Source organism: Buteo buteo, chromosome 19, assembly GCF_964188355.1.
Source record: "Buteo buteo chromosome 19, bButBut1.hap1.1, whole genome shotgun sequence".
Classification (NCBI taxonomy): Eukaryota; Metazoa; Chordata; class Aves; order Accipitriformes; family Accipitridae; genus Buteo; species Buteo buteo.
In genome coordinates, this window is record NC_134189.1 from 14,972,038 (window position 1) to 14,996,426 (window position 24,389).

The 24,389-nt window shown below is 42.7% G+C and overlaps 1 protein-coding gene across 1 annotated transcript in view; it reads left to right on the forward strand.

The window, feature by feature from the left end:
- Window positions 1-6,353: 6,353 nt before the first annotated feature.
- Window positions 6,354-24,389, forward strand: part of PTPRO (protein tyrosine phosphatase receptor type O) — a 159,673-nt gene continuing 141,637 nt past the window's right edge. Inside the window, 3 exon segments of the mRNA XM_075051302.1 lie at window positions 6,354-6,473; window positions 6,475-6,514; window positions 6,517-6,569. Of these exon segments, the coding sequence (XP_074907403.1) occupies window positions 6,354-6,473; window positions 6,475-6,514; window positions 6,517-6,569 (213 nt within the window).

The window sequence follows — 24,389 nt, forward strand, 5'->3', positions numbered from 1 at the left end:
GTGTCCTTTCTTTAAGCAGAGCATCTCATTTCAAAGGGGTGAGGAAGAGCACGGTGCAAAGGTGGCCGGGGCTGGCAGCAGTATCCCACCAGGGTGGGTCAGGGCTGCTTACCCCACCCATGGGTACCCCGGGGCAGGAGGGTGGCATCACGGATGCTGCTGTGGGAATACAGGCAGGGAGCAGATAAAATAACGGGGCACTACAACCAAATGCGTGAAAAGGTTCTTTTGTCTTAGTTTGGATTTCACGCTGCTGTCCACCCGTGGGTAACTTCTGCTGAGAAGAGATAACAAATCTGACTGCAGACCTCACAAGGCCTTTATTTTTCTTCAGTTTCAAGGTGAAACTTTGACTCTGAGGTGCTTCTGTTCGTGGCCTTCTGCTACTATACAGTATATGAGCTATATACTTCCCTCACCTGCAGATCCGGGGGACAGCTATTCTTGTTCCTTTGAGAAATGCTTTGATACCTGTGGTTGGGAAGTAGTACGCAGAAGCTAATATTATTATCTTTCTGTAGGAAAGAAATATTGCTAATGCAAAAAGGCTGCTTATTGAGGCCATTTGGGAAATGGGAGTGAAAAGGCACTGATTTAAGGCATGCACATGTATACTGGGATATGGTAACCCCATACCATGAAGAAAGAAAAAAAATTTTGTGTAGATGCGAGGGAAGAAAAGGATGTTATCTGTGCAAAATTGCGGCTCCTATTGTAAATTTCTGGGGAGAGAAATGTTTCCTGTAAGTATGACTCAGATTTCTGTGAATCAATAGAGCCTCTGAGGGTCAGAGGAAGTCAATATATTTTAGAGGTGAAAGGTACTAAAGTCTGTGGCTGACTGGAGCGAGCCAGAACCCAGTCTTTCTTCTGGATGTTTTTCCTTTCAGATTTTGGGGGGGGATAAAGGGCCTGGACTGTTCTGCCATGTAAAGTACAACTGAATACTGAGAATTTCCCCTGGAAAGATGTACCCATCTTAAGCAGAAAAGATCACTTGATTTTATTTTTTTTTTATCATCTTATACGGCTGGGGAAGGTGCTAAAGACAGTCAGAAATGCCTAAACTCCCTCGTTTTCCAGAGTGAATGTGCCTTTGACCTGTTCAGATCATAGACAAAAATGGAGAAACGAGCTGCATCTGGAAGGAAACATACAGGCTACAATACAAAATAAGCACAGTTATAAACTACAGCAATTATTTTAATTGACTATGTCTGCTGAGATTTGAGGGAGAACTATAGAGTAGAAGAGATGGTTCCTGATACCAGGCAGCACTGACCAAATATTAATAGCTCACAAGAAAGGTAAACATATATGAATATTTTTCTTGGTATAAAACTCCATTCACAGAACTTGCTCTGTTTCTCAGGCATACTGTAGCACCCAGACACCCTAGGAGAGAGAAATAAAAGTTGCTTCTTGCATTCTGCAGAAAAAAACCCAAAACTTCCCAGTTCCTCTCCATACATAATTTCAGTGAACACTGCACAGTGTTAAAGGAAAGAAATATCAGGCAAAATCTTTCATAGACTTATTTATAGGGGAGAAAATTCAATGTCAAAGACAATTTTTTTAAAGGGAAATGACCTTTCATGGTATAGTTCACTGCTTCTCTTGCACTGAAAGACTAATAGGCATCTGGAAGCTGGTCAGGTTGTACATCTGAAGTGTGTCAATCATTCTTGTTATGAAAAGACAGATCTTAAAAAAAACCTGTCAAATTGTTTGTTAGGGGGGCTGTGGGACATGCTTTTAAAAGTCACAGGGCCTGTACTTATCAAAAAGAAAGCTAAGATAAATTTGCACTTGAACGCATAAGCGGCAACCCATGCACGTTATTCCAGCCACCCTTTGCACTTGTTTTTGTTATTGTTTTATCTGTTCCTGCCATTGAAATGAAAGGACTTTAGGTTAGACTATATTTAAGAAGGATCCATGCTTTTTTTTCATAAGCTATTTTTCAGCCACAAATGTTTTTTGCTTCAAAAACTTCATGGGCTAGGACTTCTTCTGCTTACAGGGTTTTGGGCGGGTTTTTTTTATAAACCTCATTTCATGCCATATTTATCCAGACTTGCTGAGGCCTGTAAAGCTTCATATAAATCTGGGCTTATACTGCAGCTAAGAATAAATGGTAATTTACAGCTTTTCCCCCTAGGCCAGGCAAACTTGGTAGATCTGACTGTGTGTTGCTTTGGGGTTTTCAGGGGCAAGGGAAGAATTTACTGCAAACCTGAAATTAAGTCCAGGTAGGCTACAAGCAGGAACACTTTTATAAACTTTTGAAACCACAAACCATCTTGACTTTTATTTTTCTCTAATAATCTAGGGTGGGATAGGGTAATTAATGCTCATTCAGTTAGGATGTCACATTCATTAAATCACTGATGACAAGCAACCACGATTGTTTTAATTCATTAGGTCATTAAATTAAAGGTAAAGCTCTAACGTTGTCACTAGCACAACCTTCAAGTAGTTGATGAGCTACCCGAGAAGCTCTTGACAAAGTGTGTTTGATGTGGAGTCCTGCTTGTACGTGGTGCTCGTAAAATGCAAGAGGATTTTCTTTTAACGTTTTTTGTCTCCTAGTGATCTGTGTCCTATAATACCTTGAAATATCTTTATCATGTTCCTGCATATTGCACATCACAAAATAATTCATCCCCAGATTTTACAGTAAATCTAGTGAGCACAGACAGGTCTCTGGGAATTTTGTCTGTATCATAATACCCTGTTACGCACCTCACTGGCAGGTCCCTCTGCTCCAAATTCTCTGCTTCACCATAATTCTGCCAGGTGGATGTAGAGAGAACCAAAGTCCCTTAAACCTGCTCTGATACCACTGCAGCCCAGCGTACATCATAGCCCAAGAAAAATTAAGGATGCCTTCCAAGTATATGCTTAGAACAGATTCCTAGGGAAAAATGAGAAATGCTCATAATTCAACACGCTCTGACTGTATATCCATGCCATAATGCCACATATGACCTTCAATAAATCCTGGGAAAAGATGGCAGGGATTCACGAGTGTCAGTCTTATGTGAGTCGAGGGAACTTGCTGGTGGAGTGAAGGACTCCCTGTTCAGTCAGCTGCTGTGTACTGCAGGAGCTACAGAAATGCAAAGGTCAGGGCTTTGACTTAGTCCTTGCTACAGGGCCTTCTCAGTAACTGGGAATATGTTTCAGCTTGCACTGTGCCAAGAAGGGGTTTTTCAGAATTCTGGAATGCAATGGGGGGCGGGGGAAGTTTTAGGTCAAATCACCAAACCCACAGTATCTGATGCAGAAAAAAGCCACGTTTTACTCCAGCGTGGGTTCCCCATTTGAGCACTTTTATGCTGACTTTTATTTTTTAATTTTTTTCTCAAATGTTTGCCTGTTTTACATTCAAAGAAACCAAATGCCACATTAATTTGTGAGGTATGCTGCTGACTACTTCCTTTGTTTCCTCCTGGACTGATGTAGTGGGCTATCGAGCCCTTCGGAAGCCTTTTGACCATCAATGTACCTCTGAGCGGTGGATAGGGGCTTGAAGGACTTCTGGAGCTTCTGGAATACCCTTGTATCAGTACCTTTCACTAACTGCCCACTTTCAAACACTTACAAATTGCCCTGTTTCTTTTTCCCTGAGTAAAAGGAAGATATCTCATTGTCTTGTTATTTTTAAAGCTTTGCTGGTTTATTAGTAGACTCGCTGTTTTTATTGTTTAGATGCTGTAAACAAGTAAGGTCGCCATTGTTTTCATGGTTCCTTTTTTTTTCTCTAGTCTGTACTTACTTTTCACACCTCCTATCAGAAAAGAAGATATTTCTTTTGCTCCTCCTTCGTGTCCTACCTTCTTGCATTCTTATGAAATGCTTTGTATGACTTTCCAGGCTTCACCCATTGAAAAAGCCTGGAGCACAACCTCTCCAGTATGATAATCTTCGCTTGATAGCTTTGCTCACATTATACCTTCTTTCTCGAAGTTGGTGTAGGCTTTCCTTGGCAGGAACTGGTCTACTGCCTGTGTCTAACACAATCCCAAATAGTTGCTAGAAAACACCTTTTAATTTTTTTTTTTAATTAAAAAAAAACAACCCAAACTTAATGATCATTTTCTAAGGGATTCTATTGGCAGATTGGAACCTCCCAAAGCACTGGCACTTTTTTAAAAGGTTGGGTATCACTAGACCCCCCACAACTTAAAAAGGATGCTATTCTTGCATTCTTTTGGCTGCATTTTTCTTTGCTGCAACAGCCAGACCAGAATGTTTTAATGTCTTAGTCCTTTACTGAAGGTTTCATTCCAGGAACGCTTCTCACTTCTTTCAGCTATTGTTCACTTTAACTCTTTGATTCAAATAGTGTTGTTCTGAGGCTAAAATGCTACTAGAATTTTATATTTAGTTTTTTTGCTTTTTAGGTGTCTTTAGTCTTGTTTATGCCATCATCATTTTAACATCTAAATATTGTAAATGAGTGGAATATTGGAGAAGAAAGACTGCATAAAGTACAATCTTAATGTCAAAAATCACTGACTATTACAATTTAATTTATTCAGTAAACAAGAATTTCCTAGCCTAAATTTAAATCCACAGCTCTCAAGTACTGATGACAATCTTAATTTCCTAAAGAAATTCACTGCTCTGTCTTTCAGATAACCTCTCTCTTCATCTTAAACCTGTGTACTGAAGGAAATTTAGCTACGGTTAACTCCTTGCATACCAATTTCAGATAATTCTCCAAACACCAACAGAGTGATGAGTACCCAAGAGAGGCCTGTGTCCTTCACTGGTAGCATTGAGTAGGTCTTTTCTGTCCCCAGCTTCTTATAAATGAAGACATGAATAGCATTTGCCTTCTGGAGCTCTAAATTTGGGCTTTGTGCCAGCATCTACACAGGACCTGACTTTCTCCTTCATTTTCTGGATTAATCCCCATAAAGTGTGGCAAATCAGTGCTCCAGGGCCCATTTCAGTACAAAATAAGCACATCCCTCTCTGGCTTTGGCCACTTTGAAATCAAGCTTTTGTTGACTGAAGGCCCAAATTGTATGAAAATCAAAAATATGCCACATATAAGCTGGGCAGGGCTCTGAAACGCAGGTTCATTATTGTCTAATTTAGTAACGCTGGTAGAAAACAACTTTGTAATTGATCAGTTTAAAGGACATTCCCACAAGAATGTTAATGGAGTTCACCTTGCCTAAATGACTTGGAAAATTTGGTAACAAACCCTGAATCTACTTTCAGCCACTATTTTAGTTTTTTAAGGAAAAGTGAGGTTGTGGCCCATTATTATAAGCAATGGACACCACACCTAGATCCAAAATTGCTTTGAAGGTTAATGCCCCAGAAACAGCCTTATTTTGTTCAGATTGACATTGGTTATAGCTCTGATAGCTGCACCGAGGATGCACCCTAATTTATACTGGTGTGAGTGAGAGTGTGGTTGGTGACAAACCAGATTCTGATGCATTCTTGTTTTGGAAAGACTATTTTCATCATTGTGGTTGAATGAGGGGGGCATGCATAGGTGGTTTTGGGTTTGGTTTTGTTTTGTTTTGCTCTTCCCCCCCCCCCCTTTTTTTTCCTGAGGACATCACCTTAAGCAAGACTCTTGAAAAGATGAATAGTTTGCTTATCCTTCAGTTTGGAGATGGCCCTGATCAACTTGCAGGGTTTCAGGGTGGGATGTGAGGGTGAAGACACAACAGGAGAGGTGACCTCAGGTTTTTCCATGTGCCCCTCTAATCACTGGGCCGGAGGATCTCATGGGACAGGATGAGTTCTTCTCCCCCCTTTACAGGCTTAGACCTATACCTTGAGCCCCCGAAGAGCTCTCCTGACTCTTTTTTCTACCTCCTGAGAGCAGCCGTAGGGCAGTCCGCCTTCTTTCCAACCGCCGTGTCTCCTCCTGGTCCCTGGGTACCGGCTGTAGCTCCAGCACGGCCGCCTCCCGCAGAAGCCCAAAGCCTCTTTTCTGCCCCTCGGATCGCGGCGGGGCGAGGCAGGGAGAACGACAGCGGGGAGGGCGGGTGGCGGGGATGCGGTTCTGCCTGCCGGCGGCGAGGAGATGCTGAGAGGGAGAGCGGGAGCGGGGCGGGGGGGGGGGGCGAGGGCGGCGGCCGCCGAGGAGCCGGCGCTGCCGGAGCCGCCGGGCGGCTCCCCCCACCCCTGCGCGATCGCCCCAACTCCGGGGAGGAGAGACACCCCCCCCCCGCCGCCGCCTTCCCTCCCCTTCCTCCTCCTCCTTCTCCTCCTCCTCCCCCCCCCCCTCCCCGTCGCAAACCCCAAATAAAAGGGGCGGGGGGCGGCAGGATGCGCCGCTCGGCGGGGAGGTCGGCGCCGCCGCCGCCGGCCGCCTGATGCTGCCGCAATTCGCCATTGCCGGGCACGGCTCGGAGCCGGGCGGAGGGAGGCGAGGCGCGGAGGCGGGGGGTCAGGGGGCAGAGGAGCAGCAGCCCCCCCCGCCCGGCCGCCCCCGAGGGCCGCGGCCGCCGTCCCCCCCGATGCCCGGCCGCCGCCGGCGAGGGGCCCCGGGGGCCCGCTCCTGCCTCCTCTGGCTCTTTGTGTTGCTGAAGGTAAGTGCCGGGGAAGGGGAGGGGTGCGGGTCGTGTCCCCCCCCCCCCTCTCCCGCGGGCCCCGAGCCCCCTCCGCGGAGCCTTTGTGTGCCTCGGCGGGACCTCCGGGGGGGGGCAGGCGCTCAGCCCCGGCTCTCCCCGCTTTGTGCTCCCGCGGGGGGGTTTGGGAGCGGGGTGGCTTGGGGGGGGGGGGTGCGCGATCCGCCGTGCCCCGGGCCGAGACGCTCCCCCCCCTCTCCCTCGTCCCCGAAAAAGCGCCGTCCTCGGCCTCCTCCGAAGTTGCCCGGGGGGGGGGTGCCGGTTTTGGGGGGGGGGTTGCCCGGAGGTGCCGCGCTGTCCTTCAGCACCCAGCGGCCCCGCCGCGGCGTGTGCCCCCGGTAAAGGGCTCTCGCCTCCGCCCGCCGAGAGAACCGCTATGAGAACGGAGCGAACAAAGGGGCGGGCGGCGTACCGCGGCGGTTCTGCCGTGGCAGAAGCTAAGGCTGCTTTAGGATCAGCACCGCGCTGTGCTCGGGCTCAGCCTATCTTCTCGGCAGATGAATTTTTCAAAGTTCTGCTTAATACCGCGAGCTTGGTTTCACATGGCGTTTTTTATCTTTACGCTTTCGCTCCTTTAATGGTTTCTCGAGCGTATTTAATGTGCTCCGTGTAACTTCCGAAAGAAAATGTACGTATCGTCTAGGCGAATACCGCTGCCTATAAATGTCATTGCCCTAAAGTACAGTGTTCAGCGCTACTGGAAACTTTGTTGTATATTTGTCAGTCACTGCTAAGGAGAGCTCTGCAACTAAGGACCTGACCTTTTAGAGTCTTATAAATGTAAATGTTCTATGGAAATCAGCAGGACTCCCTGTGTGAATAAGAGTTTGCAGGATCATGTCTTAGAACAGCAGTGGTGTCACTTCTAAAATTGACATTGCATTGACAGAACTATTTAAAGGGAAGCTTTCGCAGCATCTGTTCACATATAGTAGTCAACTGTCAGCTGTCTCATTTTCATAACTGCTGAAACATACATTTATGCAAGATAAAATGTTAATATACAGGCAAAATTTTGTTCCTTGGAATTGGGTGGTTTTTTTTTTTTAACCTTTATTTTTAAGAAAGTAAGGCCATGGATCTTATGGCCCAGCAGAAAGATGAAGGTTCTAGTTTGTTCCCTAATATAGAAGTGCACACAGATCTAAGTAGCTGCTTTAACCCACAGTCACAGAATTCATATTACTCTGAATCCTGGCTTTTTAAAAAAAAATCAAGGTGTTTTTTTTACTAGCACTACTGTGACAAAAATTACTGTGGTAAAGCAAGACAGGTAGTTTAATTTTGTAAAATACTATACTTGTAAAATAAATAATAAATCTCAAGAAATTTGGTAAGATTTGAAGGTATCCAAGGCCTCCTCAGGTTTTCATTCTGTTGGTAAGTAACCATCACTTCTGAGCCAGATAAAACTCAGACAAACCCAGGACTGCAATGACAAAGAAAGCTGATGAGCGTTAGCAGAACTTTGCAGTGTAAGAGAAGGTGAAGGTAAAGCTGTAGCTCAAGACAGGTGCATCAGTAACATCATGTGTGACTGGATTATGACTTTGGTTGGATAGCAAGTCTACTGTAATTAGTTATCTCGTATGTTATTATTAGACACTACAATAAGAGGAGAACTGAGGCTTCAGAGGCTGCTTAGAGTAAACATGGTTACAGGAAAGAAGTTGGGGAAGCAAGAGCAGTGCTTGTTTCAGATCACTGGAATAGGACCATTTTCCTGAGCCTGAAATTCACTGCATTTTCTTTAATGTCTGCATATTTTTTGCAGTGATAAACAATTGAAAACAGCTAATTTCAAAACAAGGCATTTCCCTAGTTTTACGCTTTCTAGTTCTGCCAACTTGTTGAAGCAATACTAAAATTATCCAGCCTCGAGTTATTAAATTGATGTTTCACCTGGAAGTTAATCTTATTGAAGAAGCAGCAGCATTGAACTGATGAATCTGAAGATGGGCAAAACTGATGTCTGTGTGCTTGCTATTTCAGCGTTAGCAGCCCAAATGTCACTTGCTAAGCTGTATCCGCTTGATGTGGCCTTGATGCCCATCTGGCAGTTTGTAAAATTATCAGCAGGCTTTGCACAGTGATAAAACTGCTCAAAGCACATTTTCTCTTCCAGTTGCCATATTTCATGGCGTAAAGTAATAGTGCCAACTTGTTCCGAGTCCTGACATTGTCTCAGGTTGCTGGTACGATCAGTGACAAAAGGAGATCAAACAGGGAGGGATATTGCCCGCTGCATGTCATGTGCCTGATATTGTTGCCCATGGGCTAGTAATTAGTTCCTTCTTTCACAGTGTGATGCGAATGCTTTCTGTGCTCCAGGGTAATACCATAATCTTTTTTGGAAATACACCAATGTGATCTTGAACCTTTATCGTTTTCTTTCTTCAGTGGTTTTCTTATCTGATGGCTAGTTTAGGAACTAGCAGAAGAAAGGCATTGCGTGCGAGCTTAGATATTAGTATGGATTTACAGTACTTGGGAGAAGAACAGGGCTGTGTCTTGCTTCAGATGACAGCCTCCAACCATTCTGCTGTAGGAATCTCTTAATATATTGCCATTTTGCAATGGGTCTGCGTTCTCTGGTGTTTCAGTCTCAAGGGCTGGAAGGTATAGTCTTTAGCAGCATGCTTTGTAATGGTCTCATTTTGGTGTGGCAAAGACATGGCTGATCATAGCCAAAAGGAAAATCTGTACTTCAGCTAAATAAAGAACAATGAAAAGTAGACACGTTCCCTGATCCCAGTGACTGATGTTATCCTTCCCATCTTTTCTAACTGCAATCCAGCAACCTTTCCTTAGTCATGTCTACACTGAGCTTCCACCAGTTGAAGTTCTGCCTTGGATTATGTGACTGATATGTCAGATGTGCCATGCTGTTAATAGCTTGCACCTGGGTGATTTTATGCTGCTTTGCTGTGTTATTTGTGTGGGACAAGGTAGAGCTTAAGTAGAGGACAAAGCATCTTAAATGTGCCAAACCTGATGCTGGGACATCATTTACAATCTGTTACACCTCCAAGAGGGTCTGACCAATGCTCTCAGTAGGAAAACAATGAGAAAAATGGTTGTCACAGTAGTTCCATGTATGGACTAAATAGGAGGGATGACACTTTTCAGGAAAATTGTCTACAAATGCAAATAAAAGAAAATGCATCTCTTATTTCCAGGAGACTGAGGTTTTTCTATATCAGTCTTATATATACTCTTCAGGCTCTGCATATAAAGCAGCAACACCCTCTTTCTTTCTCTTAGCAAGGACAACTTTTTGTGTCTAGCAGGGTAGACTTTTGTCCACTACTACATCAGTTTATGGAGTTTGGTGTCATAATGAAGTCTAAATACAGGTTTACGTGGACCAAGGCATTCAAAAAGATTTAGGTTCTGTAAGAGTTTACTCAGCACAACCCTACCCAACAAAGGAAATATATGTCTATTGGTGTAATTTGCAAGAATATCTGCATCTAATGTCAGTAATTTGAAACAAAAGCCATACCATCAGGACACTGCCTCTTTCTGTGGGAGAAACCTTTTTAAAAGAAAGGCTGATTTCACAGCTGGGAGCCCCAGTGCTTCACCACTGTTTCCTCTTGGCTGGAAAAAAAACCAAAACAAACCAACAAAAAAACCCAAACCAAAACCCCAAAGGACACTTAACATGAATTTTGGTATGGAGTCCTTTTAGCATCTCTTCTCTCTCTAAGAGATGCTGATTGAAGGTCTTATTGAGAAAACAAGTTTGATTGGTTTTTTTTCCTCATGACCATGTCCTACTAGTAACAAAATAAACCCCCCCATCTTACCAGTTCATCTTTGCAAAACTAATGTAAGGTTTCTTTGTGACTGGACAGGCTCAGAGGAGCAACTGAAGTAAAACAGTCTGAACTTTTCTGCCTACCACTAGTTTGAGACTATCCAGGCCATATGGGAAAGAAAGGCATTCTCCCAGCAAAAGCATATGCTTTTCTTTTGCAAAAAGCTTGTTACGAATGGTCATCCTTAGCCCAGAACTTCTATAAGTCATGTTCTCTCTCATTTCATTATTTTCATGCATTATTTCTAGACCAGGGTGATTCTAGAGGGCAAAGGTGATGAAGAGGATGCTTGGATGCCAACTCATGTTTACAGAACTGTAGTAGGCACTTGCAAAACCCTCTCTGCCAGTGGAATAAGGGTCTGCTATTACTCTTTGGCAAATTTCTGGTTTTGTTGTGGTGAAACGATAGTGGGTGATCAAGAAAAGTTCTTTCATCTCTGCAGGAGTTATGAGCTCCAGACTCAAACTGCACGAGGTCAATAAGGCAATTTCTAGGTTGTATCACCTCAGTCAGAAGCTGCACTCAAGGGTGATCCCTCATTTGGGTTAAGACAGGGACCATGCTGAATAAAGACTTACCTGTGGTGATCCCATGGCAATTCATTAAAGGGCTCACAGACAGTGTGCTGACTGAACTTGAGAAGCCCACTAATCTCTGCATTTCTGATGTCACCATACAGAGCAATCCAGGCAGATCATGAAATGACCCTACAGAGCTTCAGAATGAATGTTAAACTGAACAAAGTCTTGTGTAAATCTGTCTTGAGACTTATTTTACTAGTCAGTCTCAGCTCTGGAGAAGAGAGCTTTTTTTACTTAGGTATATGGGTCAGGACAATAAATGTCAAAAAAATAAAGCTTTGAAAACAGGTCTTTTTTGCTGAACAACTTAAAAGGCTCGTAGTTAACTTTGGTTTTAAGTGTTCTTTAAAATTATTTGCCTTTTCCATTGGAGAAGTATGTATCATCTTTATCATCCTGAGCGCTCTTATCTTCTAGTAAATTAGTGATTACATTTTGGTTACTCAAGATTTCAAAGATTCTATTCATGTAGCAAAATGTAATTGACTGCAATGTAAAGAAAAAAATCAAACTTCGATAAATGTTAAAAATATTTTAATATTAAAATCTTGACACAGAGGTTAGTACCTAGGAGTCTACTAGGAAAATGAAAAAGAATGGCTTATTAAATATGTTCTGCACACAAAAGCTATTATAACTTTTTTTTATTAAGCTTCTATCAGTGTATATTTGAAAAGAGGAAAATCTTTATGAAAGAAACATGGCAACACACACCAGCTGCCACGTGCACAATGTGTAACAGGTGAATAGAGAATGGGAGATACTTGAAACAGAAAGATTACCTTGCTTTTCATAGCACTGTGTAATCTTGAATGAATACAACCAGTGAAGGGAGCAATTCCTAAGGAAGAAGTCTGCTGTCTTTACGGTAAGCCAAACGTGATGCATTTTATTTCTGGAACTCCTTCATTCTTATGCTAGGAAATTACAGTGGCTTTTAAATGAAGGAGTTCCAGAAATAAAATTATATGCATCATGTCTGGCTCGCCATAAAGATAGCACATTGTACCAGAGCAAAAGTAGTATGTGCTGTGCTCAAATTACTATGGTTATCTTTGCATTTTCTTTTCTGTTATATGCGTGTATTTAGAGAAGAAATGCTTTACAGTAAGCATCGGTGATGGGAAAGTTGGTGACACAGCTGATAGTAACAGGGAAGAGAGCTATCAGGAGATATGTTTTTAAGGGAATTAATAGACTCAGCTTTCAGTATGCTGGTCTTGAGGTGGCAGCATGGCAATAAGAAGAGAATATGTGGGATGGGCACTGTGAATGGGTAGAAAGCATAATGTTGGGGATGGAAAAATTCAAGTGGGACATTTAAGCACAGGGATTGAGCACTTCAGAGGAGCTGAATGGAGATAACAAAAGTCAACAACTCTGCTATTATGTCAGCCAGAGATTTAACACGAGGTAGCTGTTTGGTAGATATGAACCTCTTGGAGGATAAAAATCTAAATTCCTTTATAAGTACTTTGGGAAAAACAGATAATATTGCCTGTCAATGTAACAGCTGTGATTCTGAAATGATTGGGCCTCAGTGCTCTTTAGGAGGTTTAGACACGGGTCTTCTAGTTGTGTCACAAGGATTGAACAACTGTAGCTTCTTTGTGTGCTATAAACCTGGAGGTCCCCAATTTAGTTATGTTGACTTCCAACTATGTAGTGCAAAGGCCAAATCTTTGGGATGAGAGAGGTAGGACCCAGTCTCTAAGTTGTTGATCAGATCAGAAGCTCCTTCAATTTTAAGAGTTTTCAATCATTTCCTCTTGGGCTAGACACATCCCTGGAATCAACCAAGAAGGGGCTGCTCTTCTAGGCTGAGAGGAGTCTCCAGAGCAGACCACAGACTCTCCCAGTTGCCTTGTTACCTTTGCGTAATCCGCTGTTTGGCACATGTCTCATCTGCACCACAGCTTTTCAGGATCATTTCCTCATTATTCGTATGGAAGTCATTTTAACATGGAGAATCTTTACTCCTCATTGGCCTATCAAATGAGAAGGAAGGGTCTAGTTCTCATTCCACTTACAGCAAAGAAATTTTAAGCTTGAGTAAGAAAAAAAAAAAAAACAAAAAACCAAACCCAAACCAAAACCCCAACACCCTATTAAAATGTGGTGAAGAACAGTAGAGACAATTGGTGGAAAAAAATTCCACAGAAAGAATGCTAATTAGTGTTTTCCCAAAGTACTCCAAGGCGGATTTAAGAAAAAATTAACATTTTCCAACAGCAATGAAATTAATTTATTTATTATTTGCTTAGCACTGCTGTGCCTAGCTTTGTTCTGTATGCAAAATATCTGCAGACTCTGCCTGAAGTCTGAAAGATAGACACATCAAAATAAAGATGCTCTAGATAACTGAGAAATGATTATCATATATGCCAGTTGCTGGTATTCTCCAAGGGGCGGTATATCTTCCAAACAGAAATAAGTCACAATTGCTTCCCCCAAGAGCTGAGCAGAGGGGTTTTTTTTGTTGTTGTTTGCTGCTTTTGTTTTTATTTGGTATTGATTTCTAGAGGATGTTGTTCATCAGAGCTTCTGGACATTTACATCAATTTAAAATATCAAAAAATAATTAATAATCAATGTGACTTTAATCCCTTCAAAGAGAACCTATTAACCTACAAAAAATGCTCTAGCTCACAATAGTTTCATGAAAGTAACTGTAAGCAGGGCAAGAGATGAAAGAGAGAAACATAACTCAGTTGTTTCTTTTTTTTTTTTAAGAGAACTTTTATTCAAAACAGAGAACATAGCTAATATTTTATTGTAATCTTCTTACCTTAAACTAGGAGGGCTGTTTTTTAATAATTTTCTTTCTCTAACTAGGCTGCCCCTGCCTAACCTTGCACTGATATTATCTTGAGTCATCAGTGTCTGCTTCTGAGGAAAAGATTATGATGTCACAAAATCAATATCAGAGGATCCTATACTGTAATCCCTTTTCAGGGAAGTCCATTAAATCAATGCCTCTCCTTCTGTGAGTAATGACTTTAGAATCAAGCCCTCTAATTTCGCTGTGGGAAGGAATAAGCAGATGGGATGGGATTTTACATAATTAACTAGCAGTTATTAAATACAAGAAAAATTATGACATTTTCTGAAAGATAAATGAATACATAGTGAATACTTAACTGTATTTCAAAATGATCTCTGGTATAAAATTCTTTCTCAGTGGGTTACAAAGTAATGTGTTAAGCACAAAATACTCTTTTTTATTTTTAAATCTTTCTTGAAAACTAACTCAGGACTCCACAGGCTCCGAAGCCCATCAGGTTTCCTCAGCAGCATTGTGGGAAGGCATGCAAACTACAGAATGGTGACACCATATGATGTCACTGGCATTTAACTGAAACGGAAGCACTCCATGAATACGGATAATAATTTTGTGGTCTCACCTGTTGTTTATGTGCAACACTGACTTCTGTTAGCTGGAACCAAAACTGCCGGGTTGCCTCTAATTCTTAGGATGCTGGGAGCTATCAGAGAGTCTACTGTGCTTCTGGGAATGGGTCCAAAGTCCAAAGAAAGTCAATAGAAGTCTTTATGTTGCTTTAAATGGGCTTTGGACCAAGCTGCAGCAGGAAGACCTGCGATCTCAGCTGGGTGATGCTGCGAAGTTTGACGTGCAGCATCGAGTTAACTGTGACGTGCTGGTGACCTTGGGCTCGCTTGCCGCAGTGTCGGTAGCGCAAACGTGAGGCCACGGGATGGTTTTGATTTTTGGAATCTGAGAGTCTGATAGCTTAAAGAAACTCCCCATCAGATAAATCTTGAGCAACCTTCTTGCTTAGGGAGTAGCTGTATTGGCAAGAATTGGTGTGTTGTAATCTGCCGCTGGAGCCAGTGTAACAGGATAGCACTTGAATGTTTCTGCTCTTACAAGAGGAGCTTCTTTGCAGGAAACTGAAGTTATGTAACTAGTGCTAGGCAAAAAATAGGGTGGTTTTCTCAAGGCAGAGCCATCAGTCTCCTCTTTTTCTTCCTCTGCATATTTCAGGGACTGGTCAAGTAAGAGTTCGGGTTTAAGTACGTTTTAACCTACAGCTACTTTTGCTGGCATTGCAGCATTAACACAGATACGTGGATGGATGGAAACCAAATTCTGCATCAATACCAGATACACACTTGTATATGGCTCTGAACAATACAGGTGGTCCCTGCCTCTTTAATAGGCTAGCTGAGTCAAAATTGATACCAAAACCCAATGATGATCTGGGGCTTTTCAATTTGAGAACATAGACTCTTATCCCGCTCTGCTCAGGTGCGACCTGAACACAGCCATTATTTCCCAGACTCTTTCACTTATACGCTTCCAGTTAACTACAGAGCAGTAGACTTTCCTATCTGATCACACAAATGGAAATACCAGTTCAAAATACATTCACGTACTTATCTGAAATGCAGAAAGGAACCAGAATTTGAAAAGTAATTTAAGATAGGTATCTGGAAAATAATTTTTCTCTAAAGGGCAAATGCACAGCCAAATTAAGAGCTGGCAATGAGTTCAAGTTACATATTGAGTAGCTCAGCTGCTCTTGCTTGGAGGAACTCATGGTGGGGTTAAATCCTCCGAATTCCTTCCACAAAGAGGAGAAAACTGGATGTGTTCTTAGATATACATACAGAGCCATTGTAGAGATTAACTGAGTTCTTTCTGTTTCTCTATGGACATAGTTTGGTTTAAAACTTGAGAATTAAAGAGGGGTGAATGGTCACAAGAAGTTAACAATAGCAACAACTTTAAATGGGGTCTGTATCCATATCTGCTGCATATTGTAAATATTCTTTAAAAAGAAGATATATAGTTTTTCCTTTTAATATTTTGCCATTGATGACCTGAAATTTGCAGGAGCCTTTTTGCAAAGCAACATGCCAGAGACCAGTTGGCTATGGCAGACATCGTGCTTGATGCTGGGACAAAGGGGTTTTTATGTGGTGGCGTAAGAGCCTAGCTATCAGATACCAGTTTTTCCTGGTAGGCATTACTGCACCAGGTGATGGACAGTAGCAAGTCAGGATATTGGTAAGTGTCCAAGTGGAGGAAACAAATTCTGAAATGTCTGTTATATGGTGCATGAGCATTCGGCTTGGAGCAGAGCCAGAATGCCTTCCCTATGGCCTCACCAGAAGGACTGGTGTGACTGGAATAGCTGTTTGTGAACGTTATGAGGTTAGGAGACAAAATGGAAAAGAAACAGAAGTATTTTGGAACATGCCAGAGTGTATCTTGCAGGCTTCATCTGTTCCAGTTACGTACATGGTTAATTCTGCATCCCTTTTCTTTCTGTAGTTAACTTTTAATAAAGAAGTGACCTGTTTGGAGATTGGCTTTTTGTAATGGTATCTTGTAATGGTTGTATAGAATCAACTGTTTGCTGTCAATGCACACTGTAGGGGGATCTCATCTACTGATCAGGGTATTTTCATTTTTATTTGAAAGATTTTTTCTTTTATTTTTTCTGGAGGTAGGAATTTGTTGCCCTTATGAGTGCTGGTTATATGATTAAAGCATATGAGAGCTAGCGGATACCTGAATTAGCATTAGTTTTAATTGGAAGAATCAATCGTGCCATTGAAATGTTTAGAATAATATGATTTGGTTTTCTAAGCTGATAGTTTACCATGTCTGCATTTGTCTGCTGTCCCGTAAGGTGTATGGGTCCCATATGGTGCTTAGAAAGGAAGAGTCAGATTTTCTCATGCTTATTTCCCAGTGTAGTGACTTATTGCACTGAGGTTCAACAACACAGCAGAACTGGGCTGGCAGCAAGCTATCTTGTCTAGAGCAAGGAAAGCCAAGGGCTGCTGCGTTGGACTGCCTGGAGGTGCAGCGGTAAGGCTGCAAGTCAAAAGCAAGGAATGATTCTCTTCAAAAATGGTGAGGCAAAAGTCACAAGGGTGTTATAAGCTGGATGTGGTCTGGTTGGATATCACTGGACAGCTTTATGTTTTGCTGCCCGCTTTTTGGACTATCATAGATATCTTCTTTTTTATCCTTCTAGCTGGCTTTAGGCTGACGGTAATGCTGATACTCCTCGCTCCACTGCATAGCTGGGAGGGTGGACAGGGCACACCGCTCAATGGTGGCACGTGGGGAAAGGGGGGAATAAGAGACTGCAATGGGCCAGTTGACAAAGCAGGTGATTCAGAATTGTCCCCTGGTTGTCAACAAAATGGCAAATGCTGTAGTATAGAGTGGGGACTCTGTGCGTCTCTCAGGATACAGGGAAATGCGTAACTGTTGAGAGTCGTGCAGTGATTTAGGCTGGAAAGGATGTCTGGAGACCATCTGGTCAGAGCCTTGGCTCAGAGCAGGGCCAAGTAGGTCAGGAGCTAAGGGCCGTGTCCAGATAGGTTTTGAGTATCTGCAAGGATGGAGATTCCACCACCTCTCTGGACAACTTCTTAGGGCCCTGCAGGAAAGGAATGACAGTCAATTAAACCTTTTTAAAAGTAATGAATTGGGACTCAAAAAAGCATGAAACTGTCTTATCAACTTGACCTTTTTTTTTTTTTTCAAATTCATTAAAAAAATAAATTTAGACTATCTTTCTTTGTAGAATTTAAAACTCTGGGTTACAGTCACAAGCTTTTTGCTGAAGTCTGCTGCTTTTCTTGCATTCAGCAGCTCCTTGGTGCTGGAGATTTAGATATAACATCAAGGATAAAATTCTTAGAGCTGCCATTGTTAGGATGTGCCTTAATTATCACTTACCTGCCTGATTCTTCAGGAAGTTTATTTGCCATCACTGCCCATTCATTTCACAGGATCACATTTCTCAAGAAGGCTTTTTGATTGAGAGTTGTTTTGTTGTTTGTTTTTTTTCCCCCACCCCTCTTCTGACTTACACTTCTGGGAGGAGTACCATGTCTTTATATATTTTACAAGCTCAGGTCTTAGGCATGCAGGAAACCATTAAAGCTTCACTGCGGGGGTACTCGTGAGCAATGTGAATTAAAAGCTGTTGGGGCATGGCTGGCCTCTGTCCTAGCTGGCTTAGTGCTGGAGCAGAGGAGCTGCTCATCACTGCATCCAGTTTGAGAAACTTGTAAAAATCAAGGTTGAAAATTCTTATCTCAAATATGTGGAATCCTTTCTGGAAATTTCCCTTACACTTTTTGTATTGATAACTGAACCACTGCTCATAAAATCAATAGAAGATTACAGGGACTTGATACACTTAATGAGCTCCAAAGGAACAGTTACTTTGGGCTGTGATTACAGCTTCTGCTGCCTGACTCCGCATCTTGCTAGCATTTTATTACTAATGATTTATAATGTCAGAGGGGAGGATAAGTTCAGTGATTCATTAGGTTTTTTTCACAGATTTTTGCCTTGAAACTATGTTAACTCATACTTTCAGATGTTTACTTTTCCTTACTAAAATATAGATTTCTTTTTTTAACGACAGGATACAGAATAAAAAAAAAAAACCACAACAAACAAAAACCCAAACAACTCCCCCCCCCCCAACACCCCCAAACAACAAAACCCACCTCCCCCCAAGATTAAAAAGTCTATAAAATGGTTGCTGTTCTGTGGTCCTTACTTCCTCCAGTTCTGTTGCATGAATCCTGATTTCCAAACAATATCACCATAAAAAAGCTTTCTGCCTATAGCTTTAAAAAGTCAGATCTTTCAGTGAATAACACAAAAGCATGTTTTACAGTTCTCAAAAAAAAAAAAAAGAAAATAATCTCTTAATGTCATCTGTTAGAGAAGCAAAATGATGCTTTTTCCCTGAAGACCCTACAATGCCAGATTTAATTTATTTTGGGAAGAAAGCAAGACTATTCTGTGGAATGTGCTTACCACTTGTGAAGTGAAAGGTGTCAGCAGAGAGTGTGAAGATATCCTGGAGAACAGAGCTTACACAGAACGAGACGAGTTTATAGTAAAAGGAAAAACCTCTGCACCTCTATATATTTAGCATAAAAGAAATGGATAGAAGGGATTTTGAGATGCTATGCGTGGCCTAGGGCAGATCAGCTGTGCTCAGACTGTGGGTTCAGAAAGTTTGGTTCTCTAATCCCAACTCTTTTCAAAGCTAGATTTAGCTATGCTGAAATCTCTGGCCTCCACTGTGCAGGGAGGGTGGTGCGGAGGAGACCTTGAGGTCCGCTTCACACGCCACTGTGCCCAGGAGAGCTGCAGGGCATGTGGGAAAGGGGCTCCAGACTGAAATGGCTCTGCCACAGAGCCCCTTGCCTGCAACGCAATTTAAATGCATGATTTCAGTTGATATTAATAATTTGGAAGGCTTATAAATTATTAAAACAGGGATTGTCTGACAGTTGCATGTCGTGTTTCACATATACTCTGGTTTTCCACAGTGCATTTTTTTGATTTGTGTCTTTTACAAGTTTAAAGAACAGAGTCTAGTGGTGTCAGATGATGCCTGGGATATTGACCCTTTATGTTTTTGTCCAGAAACACTACCCCTTATTCCTACAGTTCTATGTGATGGATGACTGGTAATTGCTGGATGGCCACTGTGAATTTTTGCAATGATAACGAAAAGTCTTTTTGCGTTAGGAGATGAGCCCCCCTCTGAATGAGGGGAAGCAGATGGACTGCAGAGATGTGTCTGGATCCTGCATTCAGGAACGCACGTGCTACGTGAAGAAGGCTAATAGAGGTGAAGGGGAGTGTCCCCTTCTGCCCCCTGATAAATCCATCTCTGTGCTGTCAGAAATGGCTATAGAATGGGAGCTCTGGGATTTTTCTCTACTGAAATGGTCTAGTCTCATTTATATCTTTTCCTCATTGCATATTGGCATATTCCTTCTCTGCAAGTATTTATCCAAAGTCTTTACTTGGAGTGTCGGACTAAAGGTCATATCCATTTTTTTTTCTCTCTCTCCTTTTTTTTTCCTCTAGTCCCTCTGCTTCTAAAGATGTCAAATTAAATAACTGATGATTTCTTCTGATGCCAGAAGGCCTTCACAATATGCATATTAGGGTTTAGTGTATTTTTCTTTTCTGCATTTCAGTGCTTTCAATTTGTATGCAGAGCCATCCTCTTACCATGAACTCCTATGCCCAGAGCTGAGGATTATGTTCTTAGCCAACATATGTACTCAGCCTGAAATGCTAAATCTCTGCTACTAGAGGAATGGAAAGATGTTATGGTTAAAGGAGCTATGTCAAAGTAACCAGTCAGATCAAACTATAAATCTTTTCTGGTGAGAGGCAAGATAAAGATACTCCCTGAATGTTTGTGTCCCCTGACCAGCACTACCTCATAAATTTAAATATTGCTAATCTGACTGTGAGGGATTAAATAAATATGTTTTTTAATTAAAAAAAAAAAAAAGGATCAGTTTTGTGGCAGTGATGGAGGAGTCTCTGTGGATGCTGTTTCTTACAGGAGCGGTCAGATTTTGGTAGCCTGTAGCATGGGCACTGTGGAAAAGAGGATGACAGTGGCGTAGTGGGGCCGGGTTTCGCTGGGAGACCAGAAGTAGTTCCTGCAGGGCTTGACCTACTGATGCCTGTCCTGTCCCTATTGCACCAGGTCAGGCAGGAGAAGAGGGGGCAGAATATCTCACCTGGCTTTGTAGCTCCCCGCAGGATGTGTCAGGAGTTGCCCGCTGGTGTTGGCTGCAGCGCAAGGGTCGCTTCGTGGCGGGACGTGGGAGGTTGGTGCCCGGGACCTGCCCAGGCGTTGGGGAGGGTCCAGCTGCTCTTACCCCCAGCCTTGCCCGCCTGGGAGTCGTGCCAGGGCTCGTGGAAGCAGGTGGCCGGCCAGGCTTGCTACCATCGCCCTGCTGATGGTGCTCCTCCATCCCTGCAGCTCTGCGCTGGAGAAGGGTGCTGTTGTCTTCCCGTTTTCAGAGAAAGGCAGCATTGCTAGCTGGGGAGAAGGTGGCAACACCATGCTTTCAGCTGGTCCTTTCCCTTTGAGGTCGTTTGTATCCTGAACGGGAGGAAGCAGACACTCTGTCCTCCTCCGCAGTGCGACTGGATTGTGCTAGTGCATCCCTCTCTGATAAACAACTGGTACAAGCCACAGAGGGATTGCTGTGGTACCTCAGCTCTGATGTTTTCTGAGGGCTTATGTTACCATTCACATTATCACATTGTCATAACAGAGTGCTGACTGGCACCTAAAATGCTGGTGGGGAGCTTATCCGTGGATAAGCTGCAGGCTGATCTGGTTTTCAGGTTGTGAAACTAGGCTTAGTACTTGAGGGGGAGAGAAGGAGCACCTCCGAGCACGTCTGAGGCAGCATCTTGTTGGAGAGTTGAAAGACATTTCTAGGAAAGTGCAAAGACAAAGAATCTTTTCCTCTTCCTTTCCCTCATGAATTAAATACTAGAAGATTTTTTTTTTACAGTAATGGGCAGAGTGTGTGGATGTTTTATTTATTAATGCTGTGCAAGAAATATTGTAGAGGTTGGGTACTCAGAAGGTTTGAAAGGCAAAATAATAATTTGGATTAACCGACAAAAATTATTTTGTAGTTCTTGCTATGACAGAGAAGCCTAAGAAGCTTCCTAGCAAATATTTTGATTCTCCAGAAAGAACATTTAAATCCTAAGCTTTCAGTCCTCTTTAAAGAAAAATGGAGGCAGGGAGAGTCAGTCAAGGAAAACTCAGCAACTTTAACAACCTTTGCAGGTATTCAGTGTCTGAGATCTGCATTTTTCCAAGAATAAAATATTAGCCCATTTCTCACATTTATCCTTTCTAGTGTTTGTCCCCTCACTATTGTTTCCTCAACCCCTTTCCTCTCCAGCCCACTTCTTCCCCTTCTGTTTAACCTGCCATCTCCTCCTGCCCTGCTCAGCCCTGATTCTCCTCCACCGGCACGTAACCCTGCTCAAGTCCTTTCGGCTCACACCCAGCCTCTAACACATTGTCCTCACCTAAACTGTGTAACCTCATTTCTGGAGTATTTTGCTTTTCACTCCTATGTGAAGTTGTATTTCTCCAGTAAACATTCTGGATTGCATTTTATAACAGTCAAAGAAAAGGCTTCTTTGCACACACCATTTGCAGCCATTTAGCCCAGCTCAATAGTTAACTTCCAGTGGAATGCTAAATAGTCACAAAAAGACTGATTACATGAAAAGACTATTTTAGTGAAAATAGCTGCTATTCAAATAGAGATCATATTTCTCAGGGAAAAAAAAGGGCCAATTACTGTGCTTAGTCACCTACACTGTGAATTCAAATGAACTTCATCTCAAGCAATGGCATTACACTGATTTTTACCAAATGTAACTAAAATCAACATCAGTCCCTGTGACTTTGAGCTCAGCTGGCTGTAACTATGCTAGGGTTTCATAACCTTGTCCTGATTATAGTTCATAGGATCACAAGATGGTTGAGGTTGGAAGGGACCTCTGGGGGTCATCTGGTCCAACAACCAAGTTCAAGCAGGGCCACCTAGAGCCAGTTGCCCAGGACTGTGTGCAGACAGCTTTTGACTAGCAATAAGCATGTATCTCCACACCCTCTTTGGGCAACATACCACCACCAGCTGGCCCTGGGATACCAGCACAGGATCAACACATAGCAGACCCTTGATATAGATATCCTACTGTAAATTATAAATAGACTAACTGTTTTTTTTTAAACTAAAAATTCTTTACACCTCAAAAATAGGTAGTTGTCTTAATATTGTGCTGTAATCTTAGAAGGATGGGGGTTCCAAAAATCTTTGTGAAGAGCTTAAAATTGATTTTTATTCTTGTCTCCCTCTCATCACCTTTTCTTGGAAAGCACTTAATGCAAGTCTGTTTGGGTATTTTTGTCTGTCTGAATTACATATATTCCTTCCATTAATCATACTCCAAGCTTTCTGGTAGATAAATTGGTCCTCCCCTACACCAGGACAGGTTGATGGCCCATAAAATAGATTTTCCAGGGCTATTGCTATGGCTATGTGATTTACACGAAGGCCCTCCCTAAGTTGTAAACTCACAATTACTAACAACAGTGGTGCTCCCACACAACACACTGGGATTTAATTGGTCACATTATTAGCAAACAGTAATGCTTTCCCTAGAAGGTATGTGACCTTGCTTTTGAATATCGCAGTTTTAAGTTCTTATAATCTTGCTAGAAAACCAACCACTCCACCAATTTGTGAAAGCAGATAAATAATGAACTAAAACCACAAAAGCATGTTTTGTGAAGGTTATTTTCAAAGGGTTTCACTGGAGGCCCCTAATCTGTGGACTGAGACCTGGTGGCTAGGTACAGGCTCTGATATAAAAGGAATTGAACAACGGCTGTAAGCTGCAGCTGGGGATGGTGGGGGTCCCCTTCAAGAGAGGTGTCCCGCTGACAGTACAACTTTGTGGGTTCGGTGGTGTGGGGGCTTCCTGAACGGGTGGTGCAGCTGGACTGGTGGCTCTGCAAGAGTGTTGAGGGGTACGTGGGTCACGTAGCAGCAGAGAGGGTCTGAGCTGCAGAGCGGAAGCAGGCACAAGCATCAGGTGGCCGTGCAAGTCATGTAGCTTTGCAAGTATTTCCTCTTTTTCCTTCCAGAAATTTTGTCCAGCCACACCTACGTGACTTTGCAAATCTTTCATGGTTTCTGAATGTCTGATAGCCAGAACAGCTTGGATGCTGCTTGTAGGAGCTACCAGGCTGTGGAGACTTATATAACCAGTAGGTCCAACTTCCCCAGTGCGCGCTGAGATTTGCTGCGCATGTGCAGGGTACCTTACAGAGTAAAGAGGAAAGTGATGCCTTCATGCTTCTGAATACATTAGGAAGCACTGCAAATGCCTTCAAAAGCATCTGCACATGTGTTTCTGTACAAGTCCAGCAGTTGGTTTTCCTTAATCCTGCACACTAATATAATTAGAGTTGGGCCAGCAAGGCTGTTTCTGGCTTCCAAAGAAATCGATGTCAGTCTCTCCACTATATTTCCACCTATGAAGGTGGTGGGACTGGGCCACAAGTAAGGGCTTTTTCCTCCCAGTGCCTACCTGCAAGCATAGATCCTCTCTGAGCAAAGCCCGTAAGGCTGCGCCTAGCCTGGGACACATGGCTTTGTCAAAGTGACCCGCAGCCTGAGCCTGGGGATGTCCTTAATTAAGTACCTGGCTGAACTGGGGCTAGAGAATTCACTTTTGTCAATGACCGCATTGACTTCAGACCATTTTGCAGGCCTCAGGGCCATCTTGAGTACAGACCGCAAAATGTGGCTGTGTAACGAGGAGAGACATAGCATCTTCCAAAGTACAATGTCTGTGATGACACTACCTTGTGTTTAGTGCCAGCAATTAATACAGTGGTGTCAGATCTTAGGTTCACCTGGCTCATGTTGCTTCATCCTAATGGTTTGCTGGTGCCAGGAGGTTTCACTCCTTTTGGCTCCAGTCCTGCTCTGTGCAAAGCCAC